Raw genomic sequence first — 21865 nt, 5'->3', positions numbered from 1 at the left:
TTTAGAATTAGTCCACACTGATGTATGTGGTCCAGCTCCAATACATTTGTCAATAGTTTTAAATACTATCTTGTACTTGTTGATAATTTCACCAAGTTTACTTGAATTTTCTTGTTGAAATTGAAATCTGATTTCCTATTTACTTCCAAACATTTTACAGGCACCATTGAAAATCTTCTTGATCATATAATCAAAATTCTTAGATCTGAATTGTGGGGGTGAATTCACTTCTAATGCCTTTAATGAATTTTTCTCTAATCATTGTATTACTCACCAATTATCTTGCCCTCACAAACCCCAATGAAATGGAGTGGCTGAAAGGAAACATAAGCATCTTGTTGTGTGTGCTTTGACCATGCTTTCTCACTCAAAATTACCTACCACTTATTGTTCATATGCTATTTCTACTGTTGTGCATCTCATAAACAGACTACCCACTCCTTTACTCCATAATCTTTTACCTTGGGAGCTCCTCTTTAAGGCCAAACCAGATTTATTACACTTGAAAGTTTTTAGGTGTACTTGTTTTCCTCTTCTTAAGCCTTATAATACCCAAAAATTTCAATCTCACACTTCTCCTTGTGTATTTTTAGGTTACCCTCCCTAATCAAAAGGTTACAGATGTCTTGAACCTCACTCTCACAGAATTTATGTTACCAGGCATGTTTTGTTTAATCAACATGATTTTTCTGCATTAACACAAGTTTCAACCTCACAATCTAGTGCTCCTCCCTCAAATTCTCCCTCACCTACTCTTTGGCTTACCTTTTTATTGCACTCTTGTTCTCAATCAATTCTTCAGCCCTTTACTCATTCTAATTCCACTGCACAATCCTCTTCTACTCTACCTGTACTGAAACCTTCACCTTTACCTTCAGTTCCACTAGTTTCTGCAGAAACTAGTTCCCGGCATGCCTATCCTTCTCCACCAGCCACTTCTACACCAGATATTTCCCAAGCAGAACCTTCTCATACTACATCCTTATCTGGTACAAACAAACAACCTACGGTAACTTGATTACTATACCACATAACCTACCTCATATAAAATTGCAGCCCAATTCCCACACTGTTTTTTTGCACCTATGAATGAAGAATATGATGCCCTTATGACATGGCCTAAGCGATTATCTTCTTGCATTCACGCGTTTTAGCATATATTCGCATAAAATTTTTTTGAACTTTCTTAATATGGGGGATTGATAAAGAAAATAGAATTGATAAAATTTGACATATGATCAAATTAACTGGCCATTAAAGAGATCCTCATATCAATTTGCAGTTCTAATCATAAGACCTTATAGCTTCAAACAGCTTGGGAAACAAACATAAATACACAAAATAGATTTAGTGCAATGCTTCATCCTCTAGAACATCTTTTAGTCTCTTGCAACTTCAATAAGGCTTCTCCATAGTAAAACGTTCTTTTGATGAATCAGCAGCAAAGATAGTCCAACTCTCACCATAGAAGCCACACACTCTTCAACTCTGAAAGCAATGTTGTTTTTGTTCTTGCTGCTGCTATCTTCACCAGAAGAATAATTAGTACTGCTGCTTTGTGAAAAAGATTCATTATCCTTGAAAAGCCTTGGATCAGCAATATCCAAGATTTTACTCTCATGCACTTCGGAGATGAACTTGTTTATGCTTAAACCTTCCTGGAAAATCCCATCTGTGGGCTTCTTGGCAATGATTATCTCAAGCAGCAGTATCCCAAAACTATAGACATCCCCACAGGCTGAAGCCTATCCACCCAAGCCATACTTGATAACAGTATTTCAGGATAATAGGATCAAGTATTTCCAACCAGAAATGATAAAAGCTTGAGGAAATAATGTAGAAACATAGGGTGTTAATTTTAAAATTTTTTTAACTAATTTGTTCTTTGGGGTCGAATTTAGCAAGTGAGGCAGAGTAGAACATTGTTTGAACTGTGAATGTAATCACTAAATCTTTTTAAGTTTCATAAAGTAAGATCCACAACATACCTGGAGCAATATAACCAATTGAGCCTTTTAGTCCAATTGTGCTACTCCCATTCTGTGATGAATCATGGGAGAGAAACCTTGCTAACCCAAAATCTCCTACATGAGCAGTCATATCTTCATCTAAAAGCACATTTCCAGGTTTCAAGTCGCAATGGACTACAGGTGGGTCAAAATCATGATGTAGGTGATCTAATGCAGAAGCTACATCAATGGCAATATTTAGTCTCTGGGTCAAGGTCAGTGTTGATCCACACTCAACGTCCTCTGGGTACAACCACTTATCCAGGTTACCAATAGACATGAATTCCATAGCTAAAGCCTTGAATTCAGCTCCTGTGTGATCAATGCTGGAGCAAGAAGTGAAGACCTTAACAAGGTTCTGATGCTGGATGTTTCTGAGAGCTTCACATTCTGCATCAAAACTCTTGGAAGCTTTGCTTTGTGTCAAGTCAAGAACCTTCACTGCAACTGTGGTGTGGATTCCACTTTCACCAGTACTGAAAACAGCTCTATAAACAGACCCAAAAGCTCCCCTCCTTATCAAATTTGTTGTGAGAAACCCGTTTGTTGCAAGCTGGATTTCGGAGTAAGATAGCCTTGGCGGTAAACCCTTCAGTTCAGATGATGAACTTTCATTGTTTATTGTCTTTCTCTTCTTTTTGGTGATCACTGCACATACTAAACACAATGCACACACAAGCACAATGAAAGAAGAGGTTTGAATAATGACTTTGAGCACTAAATCTGAATTCGTTTTTGTTTTTGTCACACAAGTAGTGACTCTAAGCTTTCTGCAGTCTCATGGTCAAATACGCAGAGCTGATTGTTTCCCTGGAGAGAATCCCAGCTGATGTTGGCAAAGACACCATTTTTCGGTACTTCCTTCCAAGCTATTGAAAGACAAATTTAACATCTGCAAAGCATTATGGTTCTCCAATTCTGTTGGGATTTGGCCAGAGAGATTGTTGGAAGAAAGATTCAAGCTCTCCAGTGCTGCTAGATTTTCCAGTGACTTTGGTATCGAGCCAGTTATCCTGTTTCTTGCAATGTTAAGACGTTGCAAAATTGAGTATCTCTTGGTTATTGCGGGAATATTTCCAGATAGCTCGTTTCCAGAAATGTCCATGATTTCAAGCTGTCTCAAATGGCCAAATTCGTTGGGCAGAAAACCACTTAAACTGTTATTTGCCAACAGCAAAAATTTTAGCTGGGGAAGCTCAAAAATTTGCTTTGGAATGCTGCCATTGAGGGCTGTCCTTGCTAGAACAAGCATCTCTAATTGCTGGCATGTTGCTTTACTCATGGGAATTCTACCAGATAACCGGTTGTTTGCCATGTCTAGCTCATGTAGCCACATAAGATTGCTAAATATATCCGGAATTTCTCCAGAGAACAAGTTGTCAATAACCATAAGTCTTTCTCATTTCTGAAGTTTTCCAATGGAGTTTGGTATTTTGCCTTTGAAAAAAAAAGTTCTCAATTGGTAAGGACACAAGGTTTTGGTACATTTCCAATCTTTAAGGGAAGCTACCGGTCAAGAAATTATCATGAACACAAAAATGTTGGAGATTGACCGAGAGATTTGCGACAGAAGGGGGAAGTCCACCAGCTAATTGGTTAGAATTCAGAAGGATTTTCCTTAGCAGGTTACAGTTTGTAAGGGAAGCAAATACTTGGAAATTCAGTTTTGTTGTAGAAGATAAACTGTTTGCACCAAGGAGTAACTGGACAAGATGTTTCAAGTTACCAAGTAAAGGAATATGCCCAGTGAAATTATTTGAAGAGTGATCAAGGTGTTCAATATATGAAGCATTGGATAAAGAACTTGGTATTGGTATTTCCATATGATTGCTTGCCAAGCAGAGTTCCCTTATTTTGGGAAGGGTAAGGCCTATATTGGAGGGAAGCTTTCCAACTAGCCTGTTTAGTGTGAGAGATAAGAACTTCAGGGAGGAAATGTTGAAAATTGAAAAGGGAATCTCACCACTTAATTGATTCTCCGAGAGTTGAAGAGTGACAAGATTATTGAGACGACCCAACTCATTTGGAATTTCGCCAGATATCTGAGTTCTTGCTATGTTGAGAATGGTAAGAGTGGAGAGATTGCCAAAAGTAGAGGGAATTACACCAGTACGATTGTTCATGGACACGTCAAGAAATTTCAGTCCATGAAGTCTGTCTAGTTCACGAGGAAGATGACCAGTAAGTCTGTTGTTCTGGAACATTATACTTTCAAGCCTACGACAATGAGATAGACTGTTAGGTGCCATTAATTATGTTCCCCACAAGAATTATATGCTGAAGGCTAGTAAGATGGCCAAGCTCGGAAGGAATTTGACCAAAAAAGGAGTTGTTTGAAAGGTCTAGAGCTATGAGGGAAGTGAGGTTGGAGAGCTGAGGAGGAATAATACCAGAGTCCCAGACTGCTAAGGTGCAGTGATTGAACTTTTGTTGTATTGCTGGTGCAGTTGACCAATGTCAATCAGGAGAATAACTTATATTCCACCCAGACAGAGCATTTTGGGGATCAGCTACAAAGGATTTGAAAGATAAGAGTACTTTGTTTCAGGGCCAGAGTCAGTACCCCCTACCTTTCTCGCTCTATAGCAAGCGAAAATTTGAAAAAAGAGGATGAGAAGCATTAAGGAGAAATGAAAATGCCTCAATTTTTTTTCATATATGTGTTAATTGTAGAATGCAGCAAATGAAGTGTGCTGTAACTCCCAGTTCTAATGGTTTGAGAGATTATCATTGGTGATTGGACTATGGCTTTTTCCTCCTAATTGTACTGAACTTGAATTTGAAAAGATCAACCTACGTGCATTTCACTGCAGAAAGTTGATGGCACAATTCTTGACAGAGGTTTTGTAGAAACAACCAAGTCATCATAAGTTTCCTTGACGCTGCATATCAAATTGATATTATCAATGAAGATATAGACAGATATAGACAGATTAGAATGGCACCAGGAAGACCATTCTTGATTAACGTGCATGTAAAATTCGAATATGGATGCGATAGATATGAATCTATCACAGCACCATGATAATTATTTTTTGTGTAAGAAAAATTTGATTCTTTTTTGTTTTTTACCATACTTTGAGAGCAAATTTTTTTACCAGTTAAGTTAATTGGATTCATATTGTGTGTTGGAATTATATATTCATAAATAGGAAGAAATTTATTATATGCAGTGGTTAATTTTTTTTAATTTTTGTTCAAATTTTTTTAATTAAAAAAATTGAAAAATATTTTCCAGTTTTTTTTTTTCCTAAAAATTTTAACAAAAAATTGACGTAAAGGCCATAATTGAATGAATAAGAAACTTAAAGAATTAAAATGAACAAAAACAAAACTAAATGAAGGAAATAAAATTTGAAGAAACTTAAAATGTTAGTTTTATATTTTAGTCATTTTCTTTTGATTGAAATGGTGACACTTGACTTTCAAGTCACTATTTCACTTCAACAAGTCACAATTTCAGTTGGGAAAAAAAAAAAAATCTGTGTGCATGTTGACTGTAATAGGGCAGTGCAAAGTAATAAACGCTGCCCTTCCTTTTTTGTCGAAGAATAAAGTACGACTTTAACGTGAAGCCTAAAAGCTTTGGAGCGCGTAGAGTGGGGATTGTGATGAGTGAAAGGTTTGATTAGGTCATGACAAAAAAATTGACACTAAAAAGCACGGCTTAAAGTAAGAGGAATTTAGTAAAGCTCTAAAACCAGTTATATAATATCAAAATAAAAACAACAGCTAAAATTGAAAATATCTTAACATTAAAAGTATTTATAAAAAAAATATATATATTTATTCACTGTATGTTCAAAGATACTTGACCATGCAATTTTACAACTTCTCACGTGGAATGTGAGATAGGTGATTAGTACTCTTTATGCAAAAAATAGCTTTTAATTTTTTCCATATCTAAAAATTATCTCTCACGTACTCAATTTCAGAGACTAAAACAGACTTATTATTTCAATGTTGGTTTACTTCTATAGGAGTACATAATTTGTTAAATCTCACGTAAGATTTAGATATTGCCTCTACTCACATCTAGTTTCGGCGGAGCCATGTTGGGGCCAAGGGGGCCATGGCCCCCCTAGCTTTTCAAATTTTTCATTAATAGTGGTAATAAAATCTTAATTAGTCTTTGAAATTATTTGTTCCCCCCTCCTAAAATTTTGACAAAATTTTCAATACAAAATAATCCTATCCAAGTTCAATTTGATCTCTCTAAAGATGTGAACCTAAGTAAAAAAACATCGTTTTCTTAGAATGAGATTTTGAAATTTTACTACTTAGCTTGGCCCCTTAGATAAAATTATTGGCTCCGTCATTGAGGCTTGATTACATTATGACCAAGTCCACAAGAAACGGTAGCATAGTGAACAGAATTCTTATCAAAGCCATGTAGCCAAAAATGCCCACGAGGTTTGATAAATTTTAGAAGATACAGCCAAGTCATCATAAGTTTTCAACACGCTGCTAGATTATGCAGCTTGATCAATGAAGACAAACAGCTAGCTGTAGCTTCTTTCTGATTTAGCTTGGAAGACCATTCTTTATATTATATATACATTATTGCATGAAGACTTCTCTGTACTATAGGCCCGGCCCGTTTGGATTGAAGAGGGAGGGAAGGACAATGGAAATCAGTAGATTAAAGTTTGTTGGAAACCGAATGAAACTCTACAAATGGATTAATTCATATGGCAATAAAATTTTGAAATGACATGATACCTTAAGATTTTAAATCACAAGATACATATCCAAGCAGATTAATTCAGACTGGGTTGATGTATGATTCTATATAAATAAATATTAATATATATATATATATATATACATATAGTCTCACACAAACAAAATACACTCACAATCAAGGTTTAAATATTCCCTATTGTCAATGGATCGAAAATTATTTTACAATTTGGAAAGAAATAATGATAAATAATTTTAAAAAATAATACCTTGCTTCAAATATAATACCTTCACATCAAATTTTGAATTGAAAAAAAAAAAAAAAAAAAAAAAAAAAGGAAGTGTGTGCACCCTCTTGGTGTTGGTGGCCAAATTGGCAGGAGGATCTCTCTCTGTGAACAATATCTTCACTCTTCACTATTTAAACTTAGAGGACTCAATTAAACTTAGAGGTCTGGAACAGACCAATTAAATCTTTTGCAATAACAAATCATTTGTTGACATCTACATTGACATTGTCACTTTTTTTCATTGTGGTACCACTAAACTTCTCAATCAAAAGTTGATTGTAGGTTTTAGATGATCTTGCTGATATGTTTAAGTTAACCATTATCGTATCAAACAGTGTTTTAACATGTCTTCAAATATATTTTTAATGTCAAGTTTATTTATCTATATAAGCAAAATATCTCCAATATCATCTTCATAATATTTTTCATACTTTCCTTTTTTTGCAACATTAACTTTTTAAGTAGTGGAGTTGGAAGGGAAATTATTGTGTATTCTCAGAGTATTATAAATGCGTTCTCCCTCCTCTCATATGAATGGTAAGTCCTACTAATTAAATGTATGGTGGGATTTAAAAAAATAAAAAATAAAAACTAAGGAGTAAATTCAAGAAACTAGAGATATGTGTAAATACTAAATACAATAATTGTAGAGATGTTGATGCATTAAGTTGTGTAGTGTATCATGTTGATGCATTAAATTGTGTAGTGTATCAACTTAGCACATAAATTTTCCCTCAAAAAAAATTTAGCACATAAATATTCAAAACTTACAAAACTAATTGCTATTAAGTTTTGTTGAGGACCAAAATTTCACAAGAAAGCTCATTTCATGAAAAGTAAAGAAAGACCATGGGTGTTAACAAAAGAAGGTCCAATTCATGAAGCTAAGAATCAACACCAAGGCCCTATGTATGTTCAGATTTCCAACAAAAATGCCATTAAAAATCCAGCAAAATCAAGTGAAAGAACTGGGCTGGGATACCCAGAGGCTGTCAAAGACTCGGGATCCTCGGGACGTGTAGCACAGCTAAAGTGGGATTGAGATAGCTCAAAAGGAGTACCACGAAATACAAGAAACGAAAAACAGATATGTCCTTCTCAAGAACCCAAGGGTGCAACAAAGAACCAGAAAACTTGGAGAGTGACAATTCATAAACAAAAGGCTGGTACCTCGGGAAACCAAGAATGAAGAACTATAAGGGGAAGTGGCTAGGAAAATCTTCAACCCAGTAGGAATGGATTCCGCTCACTTAGGAAAAATGACAGCAAGAAGGACAGCCAAAAAGCTGAGTCTAAAAGGTAAAAAGCCTTGAAAAAAGAAAGGGTGAAGGTTAGCTCTCCAAGGACACCCCGGAATGGAAAGCCAGCAAGTGGCTTTTAAGAAAACAGGACTAAAAGAGGAAAACTATGATAAACAGAAAAAGAATCAGCTGTCAGAATGGCTGGCATAACAGAGGCTCTGGTACCCAAGGAGCTAAAGGGGGGGAATCAATGGTACCTTGAACCCTAAAATGACACTATAAAAGAGAAAGGCAACCAACATTGAAAGGGGATTCAAATATAGGGAATCAGAATAAGAATCGTTGAGAAAACTCTGTCAAAAACTCAAAGAAAGTAGAAAATAGCGCCTATATCCTAGGACAGCCACTATAGAACTTACTTGGATTTAAAGGGATTCAAACTTTGCAAGTCTTAGAGGCTTGGATATCCATCTAAGTTTGTAATTTTTGAGCTTATTTGGGCCTTGTAACACATCTTAGTGAGCACATTGTAATTCACAATTAAGAAAAATAATGAAATATCTCATATTGATTTGAGGATTTCTAACAATTATTTCACGTATTTCTTTATTACATTGTCTTCCTTTACTGTTTCTTGCTGCTTAATACATATATTCTTACTTGCTAGTTTTCCTTTTACTTAGCCAAGAGATGAGTCTTTTTACCAGGGTCCTCACTTCAACTTGGGCGTTGGATACACTTAGCCTCTAAAGAAACATATACCAAAACATACACATATCAGATATCACTCTCTCCCACAAAAATCCTTCTCACCTAATTATCTTGGAAGGCAATGCCCAAGCAAAGCCACTTGGACTTGAGTTCCAAATCCCACAAGTCTTGTGCAAAAGCACTAAGTCTATGAGAATTGGGGCCAGGATCCTCGTGGCTGAATCATTTTCATGAAATTCATTTACATATATGTATATGCATTAAAATGTATATCCTAATCTAAGAAACTAACAATTATTTGAAAATATGTGTATTATATAGTGTGTTCTTATGTAGGACCTATAGAGGTAAGGGAAAGGACAAAACTTCATTGCATAATAAGCATGGAGAAAGATCGTGTAGTTTAGAGAATCAACATTCTGGGTTCTTAAAGACCTAGTACCCTTGGGAACCACGACAGTACGTCCGGGGTACCAAGTGAAGGAACTTTTTTTAAATGTTTACACAATAAAAGATAAGCCTCAAATACTCTATTTCAATCTATTTCTCATTGTGAATATTATGAATTATTATTTTACTCTTTTCGTAAGAGTAAAGGGTCATTTTATGATACTAAAACACTTATAATGATATTTTATTCCTTAGGAGGAATCGCATTTTGCCTTGAGGAGCTTTATGTGACTTGTGCATAACTTGGTTCGAAATCAGCCCCCATTTAGCTACGGTAAACCAAGCCCAGTCCACCAAAACAACAAATAAATGGCCCAGGATTCTTGTTTCTACTTGGGCCTGTGTGCTAAGAAAAAAAGTACCCACACAAGTTTCTATTAGGAGCAAAAAAATAAAATAAAATAATATAAAAAACCCAAAATTGCTATTATGTTTTTTTGTTGCTATCTAGTTTCCAAATTGTGACAACAAAGGCATATATCAAGAAGCACATTCTTTTCTCTCTTTCTTTTATTCTTTCGACTACCTTCCTTCAAGCTAGTCACTTCATGTTGGACAGCCTCCATAAGTAGACTGTGTTCCTCAAGAGCCACTAGAACTGGCAAATCACCAATTCCATGAGCCATGGCTAGCATGAGCTCCCTAATAAGAGACTCAAATTCCATTCGATCAATCAACCCTTTTTCATCCTTATCAAACCTCTTCAAAATTACTTCATAGAGATTATTGATCTCTTCCTCTTGGTTCGTATTGTTTTCCAATGACAAAAGCTTATTAAATATTAAGATCCCCATAAAGCAATTCTCTTGAAAGCATACCATTACCATCAATATCTAGCATCTCAAAACATTCATTGATGCAATTGTTGAACTTCTTTGTGTCTTGGATGAATCCCATTACCATGGAGCTATTAACCATAGCCACACTCATTTTGAAAGAAGAAAATTGGACTCAATGGCTGTAACTTGTAATCTATTATTGATGAATAAAAAAGCGATGTCAATGATGTCATAGGTGTATTGTCCTTTGAACATCAATCTGTCATGAGGATGAGCCATTCTCTTGCCCAAAATTTCTAGCTCCCTAATATTAGGAAGGTACTATTTGTTCTAAAAAAAAAAATTTCTCCTCAGACATAACTAACCAAGTTTGGACATGACCAAATTTGTCTTGTAACTATAAACTAGAGGACCTAATTTGGGCTGGTTGGAGGGTGGCTTGTTGTTGAAATAGTTAGTCAATACCTCAAGCATTTGCAGGCTCTTATCTGGCCTAACGAAATTTTTGTAAGATCTAATTTAGTAGCCACACTAAATATGATATTTGGAAATTTAAAATTAAAATTAATTAATTAATTTTAATCCCCTTAATTCATACACAACATTATAAATTACGGATTAGGAAAACAAAACATAACCCAAAATGTTTCTATTAGAAACACCAAGAAATGTCAATTGAGCCATAAGACTTTCCAATCCCCTAAACCCAGACTATTTGTTGATGCCCACTTTGGCAAGGAGGCCCAATAACAGGAAGAAGCCCAACAATATGGGAGAAAAAGAGTTAGTAAATTAAGAAGAAAAACCATTAAGCCTAAATGGCGGGAATAATGGATCATAGGTCTAAGAAATAGCAAAAGGGTCTCGAAGAAAGTAAGCGGGCCCAAAAGAGTCCAGAGAAAGAAGTAGTAAACCCATAGGCATTATGAGAAATAGAAAGCAAGCAAGAATGGGCCAAAGAAACCCAAAGTAATGAATTCAGTAAGTAAGGGGTTGGTGGACAAGCCCATAAACCCCAAAAGTAAAGGATATGGTAATTTGGGTCAAGAAAGCCCAAAAGACTTAGCAAAAGCCCAAGGGAATGAAGAATTGGAATGGGCCTAGGATGCCCAGGGAAATGAAACGGGTCAAGGATGCCCAAAAGAATGAAATAGGCCAAGGAAGCCCAAAACAGTGTGAATACAAGCCCAATGGTAATATTGGGCCACTGGAATTAAGTGAAGGGAAAACATACAGCATGCCCAAAAGAGGCCCAGCAAGCACGAGTCAAATAATAGCATAACAGGAATAACAGAATGGCATGGCAGAAGTGTCAACTTCGTCGTAAAAAGGGTAAGGGATGGATTAGAGAAGGAAAAGCCCACAATCAAGCAAGGCCCAACCTAGGAAGGAAGTAAGACATAAAGAATGAAAGCTCAAAGACTCATTCACGCCATAATAGGTCAAGAACGAGTAGCAGAATGTGCAAACGAGCCTTCAGGTCATGGCAAATGCATGAGCAACAGACAAGCCATGGACACACATGGGAGTGGAGCACTCACAAAACTTAGGCACTACCAACTTGTACCCAGCCAATACAAGATTAGTGGGCCATGGGTCAGAGGTAAGAAAGGGTATGGTCTGGCGGTGAGGAGAAGGAAAGAGCTTATTCTAGGGTTCCCGTTCAAACTCCTTTGGGGGAAATTTTTGCTAGGATGACATACCACCCAAAAAAAGGAAAGACGAGTTGGAATCACTAGGTGCATGCCATGAGGGATAGTGAGAGAGAATGCCTACTTTTATCCGAATAGGAATGCCACAGTGAGCAAGCAAACTAAATAAGACTCTTTGTCTGTGAATGGGATGTGGCACGACCACCACAGGTAAGTGGTGGTGGCTAGGCAACTGACAGACTAGTGGGTGGTCTGAGAAGGACACCCACACCAAGACAAAAGCGGTTAAGGGGTAAAATAGTAAAAATCCAGTCACGACAGGCAGTATAAAAGGGGTCTCAACCGTGCACAGTAAAAAAGAACATAACAACACCACGGAGAACAACGAAAGAAGAGAGTAAAAAATAGAGCAGGAAAGTTAGAAAGAAAAAAGAAATAGAAAGAAAAACAGAAAGTAGGCAAGAGTGTGATAGTAGACATGCACCAATAGGCTAATCCCTTTTCTCCCTCTAAAAGCCTACCCTCTAGTAAGGATTAAGGAATTTAAGGATAAGCCATTTAGGCCCATTTTTTGAAAGTGGGTAATTTTCGTGGCAAGATCTCCCTATGAGGTTGCCCACATTAAAGAGTGATTCCCTTCCTGAACTTAACTCCACAAAGAAATCAAGCATGGCAGACTAATCATTCTTCCTCCGTTTTACTAATCAAGCATTACTGTGATTTCCTTTGTTTCTTATTGTTATCATCTTATTTATATTGCATTTATATTGTTGTATTACTTCCTCCTTTATTAAAGTCATGATTTGGTATTTCCTGTTTTCTGACTGACAGTAAGCATATTCCTTTTGTTGTTGTTATATTATACCTGCTTGCCATAACTCTTTTGAAACAGTTTCGTCTGTTGTGGGCATGTGACCAAGGTTTTAGCAAATAGGCTTTAGTTTTTGCACAAGCTGGCTTGGGGTATGTTGCAGTCAAGCCGGTCCTGACTCTCCTATCCAAAACCATTGGGCCATAACGTGACAGGAGGCAATCCAGCCTACAGTTACGAAAAAAGCCCACCACACAATTGAAAACATAAAATAAAATAAAATATCAATATACATTACCATATGTCCTCTGGAGAGATTGAAAATCTTAGGACTTAATGGTAGCTTTGTTTTGTTCAAAAGTGAAGGCTTAGGATTCAGTTAATTATGGGGGCAGGGTTTGTAGGATAAGGTTGTCTTAAGAAGGAAGAAACCTCATGGAAGAGATTGTCTTGGAAGCTTGTTTTAAGCCTAAATTGACTAGAAAAGCCAGCAAAATTACATTATACCAGGCGATGGCCCATGAAATGCACAACCTTGTTATAGTTTCGCTCCAAAATAATTTATAGGATGCTCTCAATGCAGATCCATGTAATTTTTGGATGAGTAATGCTAGGTACACTCTCTTTCCTATACCCAAATTCACATCTTCTTCATACGTCAACTCATGATCAGAATTTATCGTTTTCAAGTGGATTCACTACTTATCTCACCTATTTAAGAAAGTCTAGTAGACATAAGTTTTTCTACAATTTTAGTGCAATTGCTTATTTTTAGATTCTAAAAGTTTAGAACAATTGGCAAACCGTGAGCACAAACTTATTTAAATATAGATCTTAGAGTCTATAGGATTTATTAGAGAATGCTCAAGGTGCTACAAGTCAGAATACAAGAAAAAGGAAGCTATAGGTTCAGGAATTTAAAACATGCCAGGTTCGACCAATCGAGAACAAGACTCGACCGATTGAGACACGAGTTCTACAGAATTTTAATTTAGCCCAATCGCTCATTAAGATCATTAAGTGATTAGAGTTTCAGATCTATTTCACATGGTATTTAAAGAAAACCCTAAGGCACGTCTTATAATGACTTTGGAGGTGCTCTTGTGAGATCTAAAAGATGCTATGCCTTCTCCTTTTCAAAGTCACTACCGGAAATCATTCTCATACCACTAGAACCAGTAAATTTGAAGTTGCTACATACAAGATCAACAACTATTGGTAATCTGAAGCTTTTGAGTGGGATCTTAAAGTTACAAACGTGAGTGTTTGTGTGCAACAAATTCAAGACAGAAGAGTCCGTAGATTTAAAGCTGCACATGGTCGTGTGAGTAAGTACTACAAGAGGTAGCAGTAGATTTAGGGTTAAGTTTATTGTAAAAACTTTCATTCTATCATAGTAAATCTTTTTACCTTGAGGATAGCTAGGTTAAAATCTCCCCAAATTTTTACCTTAAAAAGGTTTGTTTCATTGGTTTTCCTAGGTAATTATATCATTGTGTTATTTACTTTTCCACTGTGCATGATATGATTTATTCTTGTATAACCTAGATTTTAATAATAAACCTAAGTATCAACTTGGTTAATTCATTAAGTTAAACAATCTGATTTAAAAGAGGTCTAACAAACAAACAAGTTATGAGTGGAGAAAAATTGGTAAGTCAATGCGAAAGAGATAAATAATTTCTCACAATTAACCATGTTAGAGTTGCGTCAAAAATTGTAACACAATAGAGTTATGTTATTCACTCTAATAACTCTATCTGTCCTATCAAGGTATGACCATTGCCACCTTACCATATTAACAATACCTTATACCTTAATGTTCCCATCAGAACAATACCTTAATGTTCAAAGACATACAAATAGAAGAAGAGATAAAATAAAATAAATAAAAAAGTATAACATTGAAATTGTGTCTTCAACTCACAATTTTAATTTAAAAAAAGCATGTAACAAATACTATACTTTTTTTAAACTAAAAATGTTAGTTGAAACCACATCTCAGTTAAAAAAGTGTGATACAAAATGTATATAACAACTTTTATCCAAAAGAAAAAGGGATAAAGAGATGATGGAGGGATAGAAGAAGAAAAAAAAGGAGTTTGTGATAGAGAAGACAAAGAAGAGAGAGAAAAGATAAAAGAACATTACACATGTTTGGTACGCAAGTTTAAACACATATTTTCAGTTTTTAAACAACATTATACTTATTTTTACACACTTTTTCACCCACACATATTTTCAAAAAAACTAAAAACTGTTTTTTAAACACACGTACTAAACGGTCATTATGTCTTCCTTTCTTTAAAGTTTGAAAATGAATTTAGAGTGTGTGTACGGTGTACCCAAGAAATTTGTGTCCACTTTCCTCCTTGTTCCCAAGTTTGAAAATGAATTAGAATGGTATTTTTATAATTAAAAAAAAAAAAATCAGAATGATAAGTGACCTTCCAATAATTTGACACGTGTCAAGAGTTCGGTTCAGTGTATTTGTGTATTGGAACGTTTGATATGAACAAGTAGCAATAATTTGAGTCATTTGACACCTGTTAAGGATTCGACTCTATATGCCGTATTCACAATTCCATGTGTTCGTACTTGGATCTATGCGTATAGCTCGAGTTTCGAGATTCTATAGTCAAGAATCCTATAAAAAAAAATTATGTAGCATATATAAATGTATAAAATTGTAAGGTTTGGCTTGGCAAAATTCTTCCTAGTCCCCCTTGACCCAAATTTTTGTTTTCTTTCCCTCAACATAGTTCTTGGCCTTGTAATGAATTAAAATTTAGTTCACATAACACAACAAAATTTTAAAATTTAACTCAAATACTACAACAAATATTAACCTCCAAGCCCATCCTTAGGCCTTTCAAAAATTTACAAGCAAAAAAACCATTTTATCAAACCAGATTACAGATGTATGGATTTCAAAGAAAAAAAAAAGGACCCTAGTACCACCACTGCAAAAACATCCTCTCACGAAGGTACCACCGCTGCACTGCATCGCCTAGCCCACTTCACGGAGGTACCTAGTCAATGTTCACGCAGTTTTGTTTCTCCAACTCTGTTTAAGGGGACAGCTAGATAGCTTGTGATGCTATGATAGCTGGATAACTTTAAGTCTTTAAGAGCATCTACCGCAGTGGATGTAAAATTTTAGCTATTTAGCTATACAAAAAGTCACTTTATCTATTTTACCTACATACATGTTACAGCAGTGGATCTATTTTAGCTTTTAACACAATAAAATAATATAAACACTACAATAAAATAATATAAACACTGCAATAAAATAATATTTCTTTCAACCACCAACGTTCAGCCACAACCACCGCCAAATCCATAAAAATCACTGCACAACCACAACAACCACAACACGCCGTGTCCATCAAAACCAGTGAAGAAGAACAAAACAAAAACTCAGAAAAATCAACACAGTCAAACTGAAACCCATGCCCGATACCCTGTCCATTTCGGTACCGGCCGACGAGACCTGCGCCAAGGGGCACGGTTTCACGGTCTTCACTGACGAATCGAGCTCTAACTGATACTGACCGCCCGATTTCGCCGCCAACGGCGTGGCTTGGTCCTTCTCGATCGAAACGGAATGAGTGCAAAGCGAAACGGAAGGGTCTGTGGCGGCTGGGCTTGTGAGATCGGCGATGGAGAAAAGGGTCGGCGGCTGGGCTTGTGAGATCGGCGATGGAGAGAAGGTTTGTGGCGGTTGGGCTTGTGAGATCGGCGATGGAGAAAAGGGTCGGCGGCTGGGCTTGTGAGATCGGCGATGGAGAGAAGGGTTTGTGGCGGTTGGGCTTGTGAGATCGGGGATGGAGAAATGGGTCGGCGGCTGGGCTTGTGAGATCGGCGATGGAGGGAAGGTCTGTGGAGGAAGAAAGAAGAGATGGAGAGACACGGAGAATGGAGAGACAGTGAGGAGAGAGACGAAGAATGGAGAGACAGAAATAATAAAAAATAAAAAGGTAGTGTGAACGTATAATAAAAAAATAATATTTTTTTTAGCTTTGATGAACAGTGCACATCTATATATAGATGTGCACTGTAGCAATGGAGCTAAATTTTTTAGATTTAGCTCCACTGCTGCAGCCAAGTTTTTGTGTTTGTGGAGCTAAATTTTAGCATTATAGCATTATAGCTCCACTGCTGCAAATGCTCTTAATGGAGCACTCTTCTAACTATGTTTGAGGGAGACAGCTGGATAGCATTTGGTTTGTTCAACCAGCACGGTTCATTTTTTTTTTTCTTCCACCGGTTTTGTTTGTGCTTATGTGTCTTTTGCTTCTTTTAAATATTTACTATTATTTATAGGTATATACAGTTATATTGATTTAATAAATTTTTATAATATTTTTACAATTATTTAACAATATGTACTGTTTATTACTCTTTTTTATTTTTTATCTATAGGGCGCTGGTTGTGCTCTTTTTGTTCAACCTACTCCTAGGGGTGTCCAAGGACCCGCATCAACCGACCCGCCCGCCCGAAACCGCCCGAACCGAAGGTCCACGGGCGGCTCCGAATCCACTCTACGGTCAGTCACGAATTGGCATTTAAAAAATCAGAATAGTTCGGATCAGATCCGGGTTTCAAAATATTTCACCCGGAAAATCCGAACCGACCGAATTATTTGTAATTAAAAAAAAAAAAGTAGATTTGACATGCGGCCAGACAGCCCATGCCTAGCAAATCAGCAATGCCAGCCCGAGATTTTCCTCACACCTTCCTAACATAAATATCAGCCATTCATCTCAAATTAAAATTTAAAATTAAGGGTGTTGATGAGAGTAAAACTAAGCATGAAATGACCCGTTACAGTGGCACAATAACCCATTTTAAATCAACGGTTATAATCTAAGATGAAGAGCCAATCTAACGGTGAGAAATAAAGGGGAAAGATCTGATATCTCAAACGGATTTAATCCACTCTTCAGTCTTCACTCTTCTTCAGTTTTCACTTCAAAGCCAGAGGTCAGGTCATGGACATGGCTTCCCATTCACGCCTTCTCCTTCCCTTTTCACTCTTCCTCACCTCTTCAGTCTTCACTTCTTCAGTCTCAGACTCTCAGTTCTTTACCTGCTCTCTCAAACTCTCTCAAACTCACAATCTCACACTCTATAAAGTCTAAACCGTTTCCCCAAATCCAAACTACTGCTTCTCCAAATCCAAATTCTAAAGAACAAACCCTAGCCACCTCCAATGCCGTTACCCAGTCCCCTCTCCGCCTCCAATGCCTAGCGCCACCGCCACTGTCCACTCCTCTCTCCATAGCTACCGTCGAAGTCCTCACCCCGTGTACTCTTCACGGAGTCAGTAAGGTAATTTTTCTTTGTTTCTCATCTTTCTTTTTTGTTAGTCTCGTTGGTTTCATTTGTGATGGAAATCAAATGTTAAAATCAAATAATCCTTTGAAACCCAATGTTAAAATCAAATAATCAAATGTTAAAATCAGATTCATACTATGAAACCCTAACTAAAAAAAACTTAGAAACCCTAACTATTTTACTTTTGTTCTTTGTTCTTTTCTTAAATCAATTTTGATCTTGTTTTAGTTTTATACAGGATTGAAAGTTGACTCCAGTCTCCAAGTATCATTATCTGCTCTCAAGTTTGAAACCCATACACCCACGGTTTTCTTCAAGGTATGGTTTTTGCTTTCCTTTGTATTTAAAACTTAGAGACCCTAACTATTTTACTTTTGTTCTTTGTTCTTTTCTTTAATCAATTTTGATCCTATTTTAATTTTATTCAGGATTGAAAGCTGAATCCAAGTATCATTATCTGCCCTCAAGTTTGAAACCCATACACCCACAGTTTTCTTCAAGGTATGGTTTCTGCTTTCCTTTGAATTTAGTAAAAAAAAAAAAAAAAAAATGTAGTGATTATGGTGGTTGTTTGATATTTCTTTTTACAAAAGGGGTAGAGTAATTTAAATGATAAATAGAATGTTGAAAGGGAAACTATTGAATGTAATTCATGAGAGTTGTTTTTAAAGTTTTAGAACATTTACCTTGCTTTGTATGAGAAGATTGTTATGATGTGATTAGTAGAATGTTGAAAGGGAAACTTTTGAATTTAATTCATGAGAGTTGCATTAATGTGGCTTGCAGATGCTTTTGATTTTGCTTTTCTATTAGTTTGTAGCTTTTTATGTTCTGTACTGCCCAAATTAGACAAGGTTTATTTAACATTTTGGTTATAGCATATTATGGAAGTTTTAGTTTACCTTGCTTTGTTTTTAAAGTTTTAGAATATTTACCTTGCTTTGTATGAGAAGATTGTTATAATGTGATTAGTATGATCATGCAATTTGTCACTGCTAAGAAGAGATCTGTGATCTTGCATGTCCCTAATTAATTTACTTCATTGAGTTATCTGTGATCTTGCTAAGAAGAGATATGTGATCTTTCTTTCTAATAATCTCTTTTGATTTTGTTTATTAAAATGTGTGGTTCCAGGATACTGGTTTTCCTTTTTGGTGTGTGTGGTTATTATTTATTATTATTATTATTATTAAAGCTATTAATTATACTTGTTACTCTAGTTTGCTAATATGTATCTTTGTTTTTTTAGGTCATGGAAACCAACACTAATGAACCCTCTGTCCAAACACCAACTGCTACAGAAGATAATGGTGCTATTCCCACCCAAGTTGAAGATTATGCTGCTACCTAAGCTGAAGCAGCTGCTGCTTCTGAGTTGCCCCCAGTTCCACCATGCCAAGTGAGTATGACAGCTCCTGTTAGTGATGGTTGTAGTGGTAGGAAAAAGTCTGTTGTTTCGGGTCACTTTGAAAAAGTAAAGATAGGTGAGGGTGATACTAGTAAAACTAAGGCTATCTGTAATTATTGTCAAAAATCTTATAATGCTGATAGTAAGAGTTGTGGTACTAGTAATTTGTTAGCTCATGTGCCAATATGTCCCAAGAACCCTAATAGAGAAGATGTAGTTAAATGGCAGAAAACATTAGCTTTTGTACCCAAAAAGGATGGAGAAGACGGATTCCACCTTGTGTTAACATCCTTTTCTGTTGAGGCTTCTAGAAAGGCATTGGCCGAAATTGTTATAATTGATGAGTTGCCTTTTAGGTATGTCGAGGGGTATGGGTTTAAGAAATTTGTAAGTACCTTACAACCTAAGCTTAGATTAAAGGATATCCCATCTCGTCAAACGGTGGCTAGGGATGTGATTGGCATTTATAATAGTGAGAGAGAGAAGCTAAGGAAATCCTTGAAGGGTTGTAGGGTGTGTCTCACAAAGGACACATGGACTTCTATTCAAAATTTAAATTATATGTGTTTGACATGTCACTTTATTGATGATGCTTGGAAATTGCATAAGAGAATTTTAAATTTTTGTCAAGTTGAAGACCACAAGGGGGAGACTATAGGTAGAAATATTGAGATGTCATTGCGTGAGTAGGGTATTGATGGGATATTCACCTTGACAGTAGATAATGCTAGCTCAAATTTAACAACAATTAAATTTTTGCAAAGGGTGACTAAAGATTGGAATGGGGCAGTTTTAGGAAATGAGTACATGCATATGAGGTGTTGTGCCTATATCCTAAATCTCATTGTGGGGGAGGGTTTGAAAGAGATAGATGCATCTGTTGCTAAGGTGCGTGAAGCTGTGAGGTATATGAAGTCCTCACCCAATAGAAGTCAAATTTTTAGGAGTTTTATGGAGAGGTTAGGTATGGAGTCCAAGAGTCTTCTTAGTCTAGATGTACCTACTAGGTGGAACTCGACCTATATTATGTTAGAAACTGCTGAAAAATTTGAGAAAATGTTCCTTCGAATGGAATTTGAAGATGATGGTTATTCGTCGTACTTTAGGACCAAGGAAGATAGTGGTGGTTTAGGGTCTCTGTGTATGATTGATTTCCAAAATTGTAGGGCATTTGTGACTTTCTTAAGGTTGTTTTATAATGCAACAAAGAAATTTTCTGGTTTATTGTATGTTACTTCAAATGCCTTCTATGATGAGATATTTGTTATTCAGGAGAGTATTTCCAATTTAGTTAAATCCCAAAACACTCTCTTGAAAAGCACAGCCACAAACATGCAAACTAAGTTTGAGAAGTATTGGGGGGAAGGGGAGAAAATTAATCCTCTTTTGTATGTGGCTGTGGACTTTGATCCACGAAAAAAATTGAGGTTTTTGAAGTTTTCATTTTCTGAAATTTATGGGAATGCAGTTGCAGAAGTGATGGTTGATAAGGTGAAAGATCTTTTGTTTAAGTTGTATAATTTTTACACTTCTATTCATTCACCAAATGTGCAAGATCAAAGTGGGAGTGAGAGGACAGAATTGGAAAGTGATGCTAGTGATCCATATGTGATGGTTCACTCGCGATATGAACGTTTTTTGCAAGTTGAGCAATCTGTAGGTTGTAGTAATGAGCTTGAGAGATATTTGGCTGAAAACTGTGATGGTAGAAAGGATGCAAATTTTGAGATATTGGAGTGGTGGAGGGACAATTGTAATAGGTACCAAGTGTTGTCTAAAGTTGTTAAGGATGTGCTGGCTGTACCAGTTTCCACTGTTGCATCTGAGTCAGCATTTAGCACTGGAGGTCGAATTGTTGATCCATTTCGAAGTGCACTATCTCCTCTCATGGTTCAAAACCTTATATGTTCACAAAATTGGCTTCAAGCCACAGTTCCAATTTCTCATCGCCAGTCAAGGGATGATGTTGAGGCATTGAAGGAGGAGTTACTTGACTTAGGTAATATGCTTAAATTCTAAAACTTAGTGTATTAATTTTATTAAATGTCTCATGTATTCAAGAAAAATTTAATCTATTTGTGTTTATTGTGTTTATTTCCTATTCTTTTCTAGTTTTAAATTAACAATCAACAGCAAGTGCAACAACAAATACCAGCTCAAGCAAGGGTTCCACTTCAAGCAAACGACCCTTGATTAGCATTGATGATTAATCACTAACTTGGTATGATTCTGCCTTTATAGCCCCTTACTATTATAAACTTGGTTTCCTTACTAGTTGGTTGGTACTAATGTATTGTTTGTTGAATATTTTTTTGTCTATTGTAGGAGGATGGTAAATTATTTTGTAAAGAAGGCAACATTTTGGGAATATTTTGGAAGCTTTTTTGGACATATTGCTTTTCTAACTTGTAACATTACTCAACTGTCAATACTTATAGAAAAGAAATCTTAGTTCATAGGTTTTCTTTTCTATTAGTTATAGACTTA

The 21865-nt window shown here is 36.1% G+C and overlaps 3 protein-coding genes and 1 pseudogene across 4 annotated transcripts in view; 1 reads left to right on the top strand and 3 right to left on the bottom strand.

Moving 5' to 3' along the window:
• LOC115980017 (TMV resistance protein N-like) overlaps nt 1–21865 on the top strand; it is a 101668-nt gene that overhangs the window by 51130 nt on the left and 28673 nt on the right. The gene's annotated exons all lie outside the window — the stretch shown is intronic.
• LOC115980612 (probable LRR receptor-like serine/threonine-protein kinase At3g47570) lies at nt 72–3399 on the bottom strand. Its single transcript, XM_031102843.1, has 2 exons — nt 2900–3399; nt 72–2779 (listed from the first exon to the last, which is right to left on the bottom strand). The coding sequence occupies exons 1-2, from the start codon at nt 3397–3399 to the stop codon at nt 1957–1959; spliced, it is 1323 nt and encodes a 440-aa protein (XP_030958703.1). The 3' UTR covers nt 72–1956.
• On the bottom strand, nt 1380–1846 carry LOC115980613 (receptor kinase-like protein Xa21). Its single transcript, XM_031102844.1, has 2 exons — nt 1808–1846; nt 1380–1745 (listed from the first exon to the last, which is right to left on the bottom strand). The coding sequence occupies exons 1-2, from the start codon at nt 1844–1846 to the stop codon at nt 1380–1382; spliced, it is 405 nt and encodes a 134-aa protein (XP_030958704.1).
• Nucleotides 4248–10314, bottom strand: LOC115980611 (annotated as a pseudogene).

Source organism: Quercus lobata, chromosome 3, assembly GCF_001633185.2.
Source record: "Quercus lobata isolate SW786 chromosome 3, ValleyOak3.0 Primary Assembly, whole genome shotgun sequence".
In the NCBI taxonomy this organism is placed as follows: domain Eukaryota; kingdom Viridiplantae; phylum Streptophyta; class Magnoliopsida; order Fagales; family Fagaceae; genus Quercus; species Quercus lobata.
Note: the sequence above shows the minus strand (reverse complement) of the source record. Positions and strands in the feature narration are given on the sequence as shown.

Bases quoted from the DNA above. Each gene is read 5' to 3' on its own strand.
- LOC115980613 (XM_031102844.1), bottom strand. From the start codon at position 1,846: ATGTTTCTACATTATTTCCTCAAGCTTTTATCATTTCTG. The intron at 1,746-1,807 runs GTTGGAAATACT...TTGGGTGGATAG, and splicing joins TCAAGCTTTTATCATTTCTG to GCTTCAGCCTGTGGGGATGT.
- LOC115980612 (XM_031102843.1), bottom strand. From the start codon at position 3,399: ATGGTTATTGACAACTTGTTCTCTGGAGAAATTCCGGATATATTTAGC. The intron at 2,780-2,899 runs GTTAAATTTGTC...ATGAGACTGCAG, and splicing joins AACCATAATGCTTTGCAGAT to AAAGCTTAGAGTCACTACTT.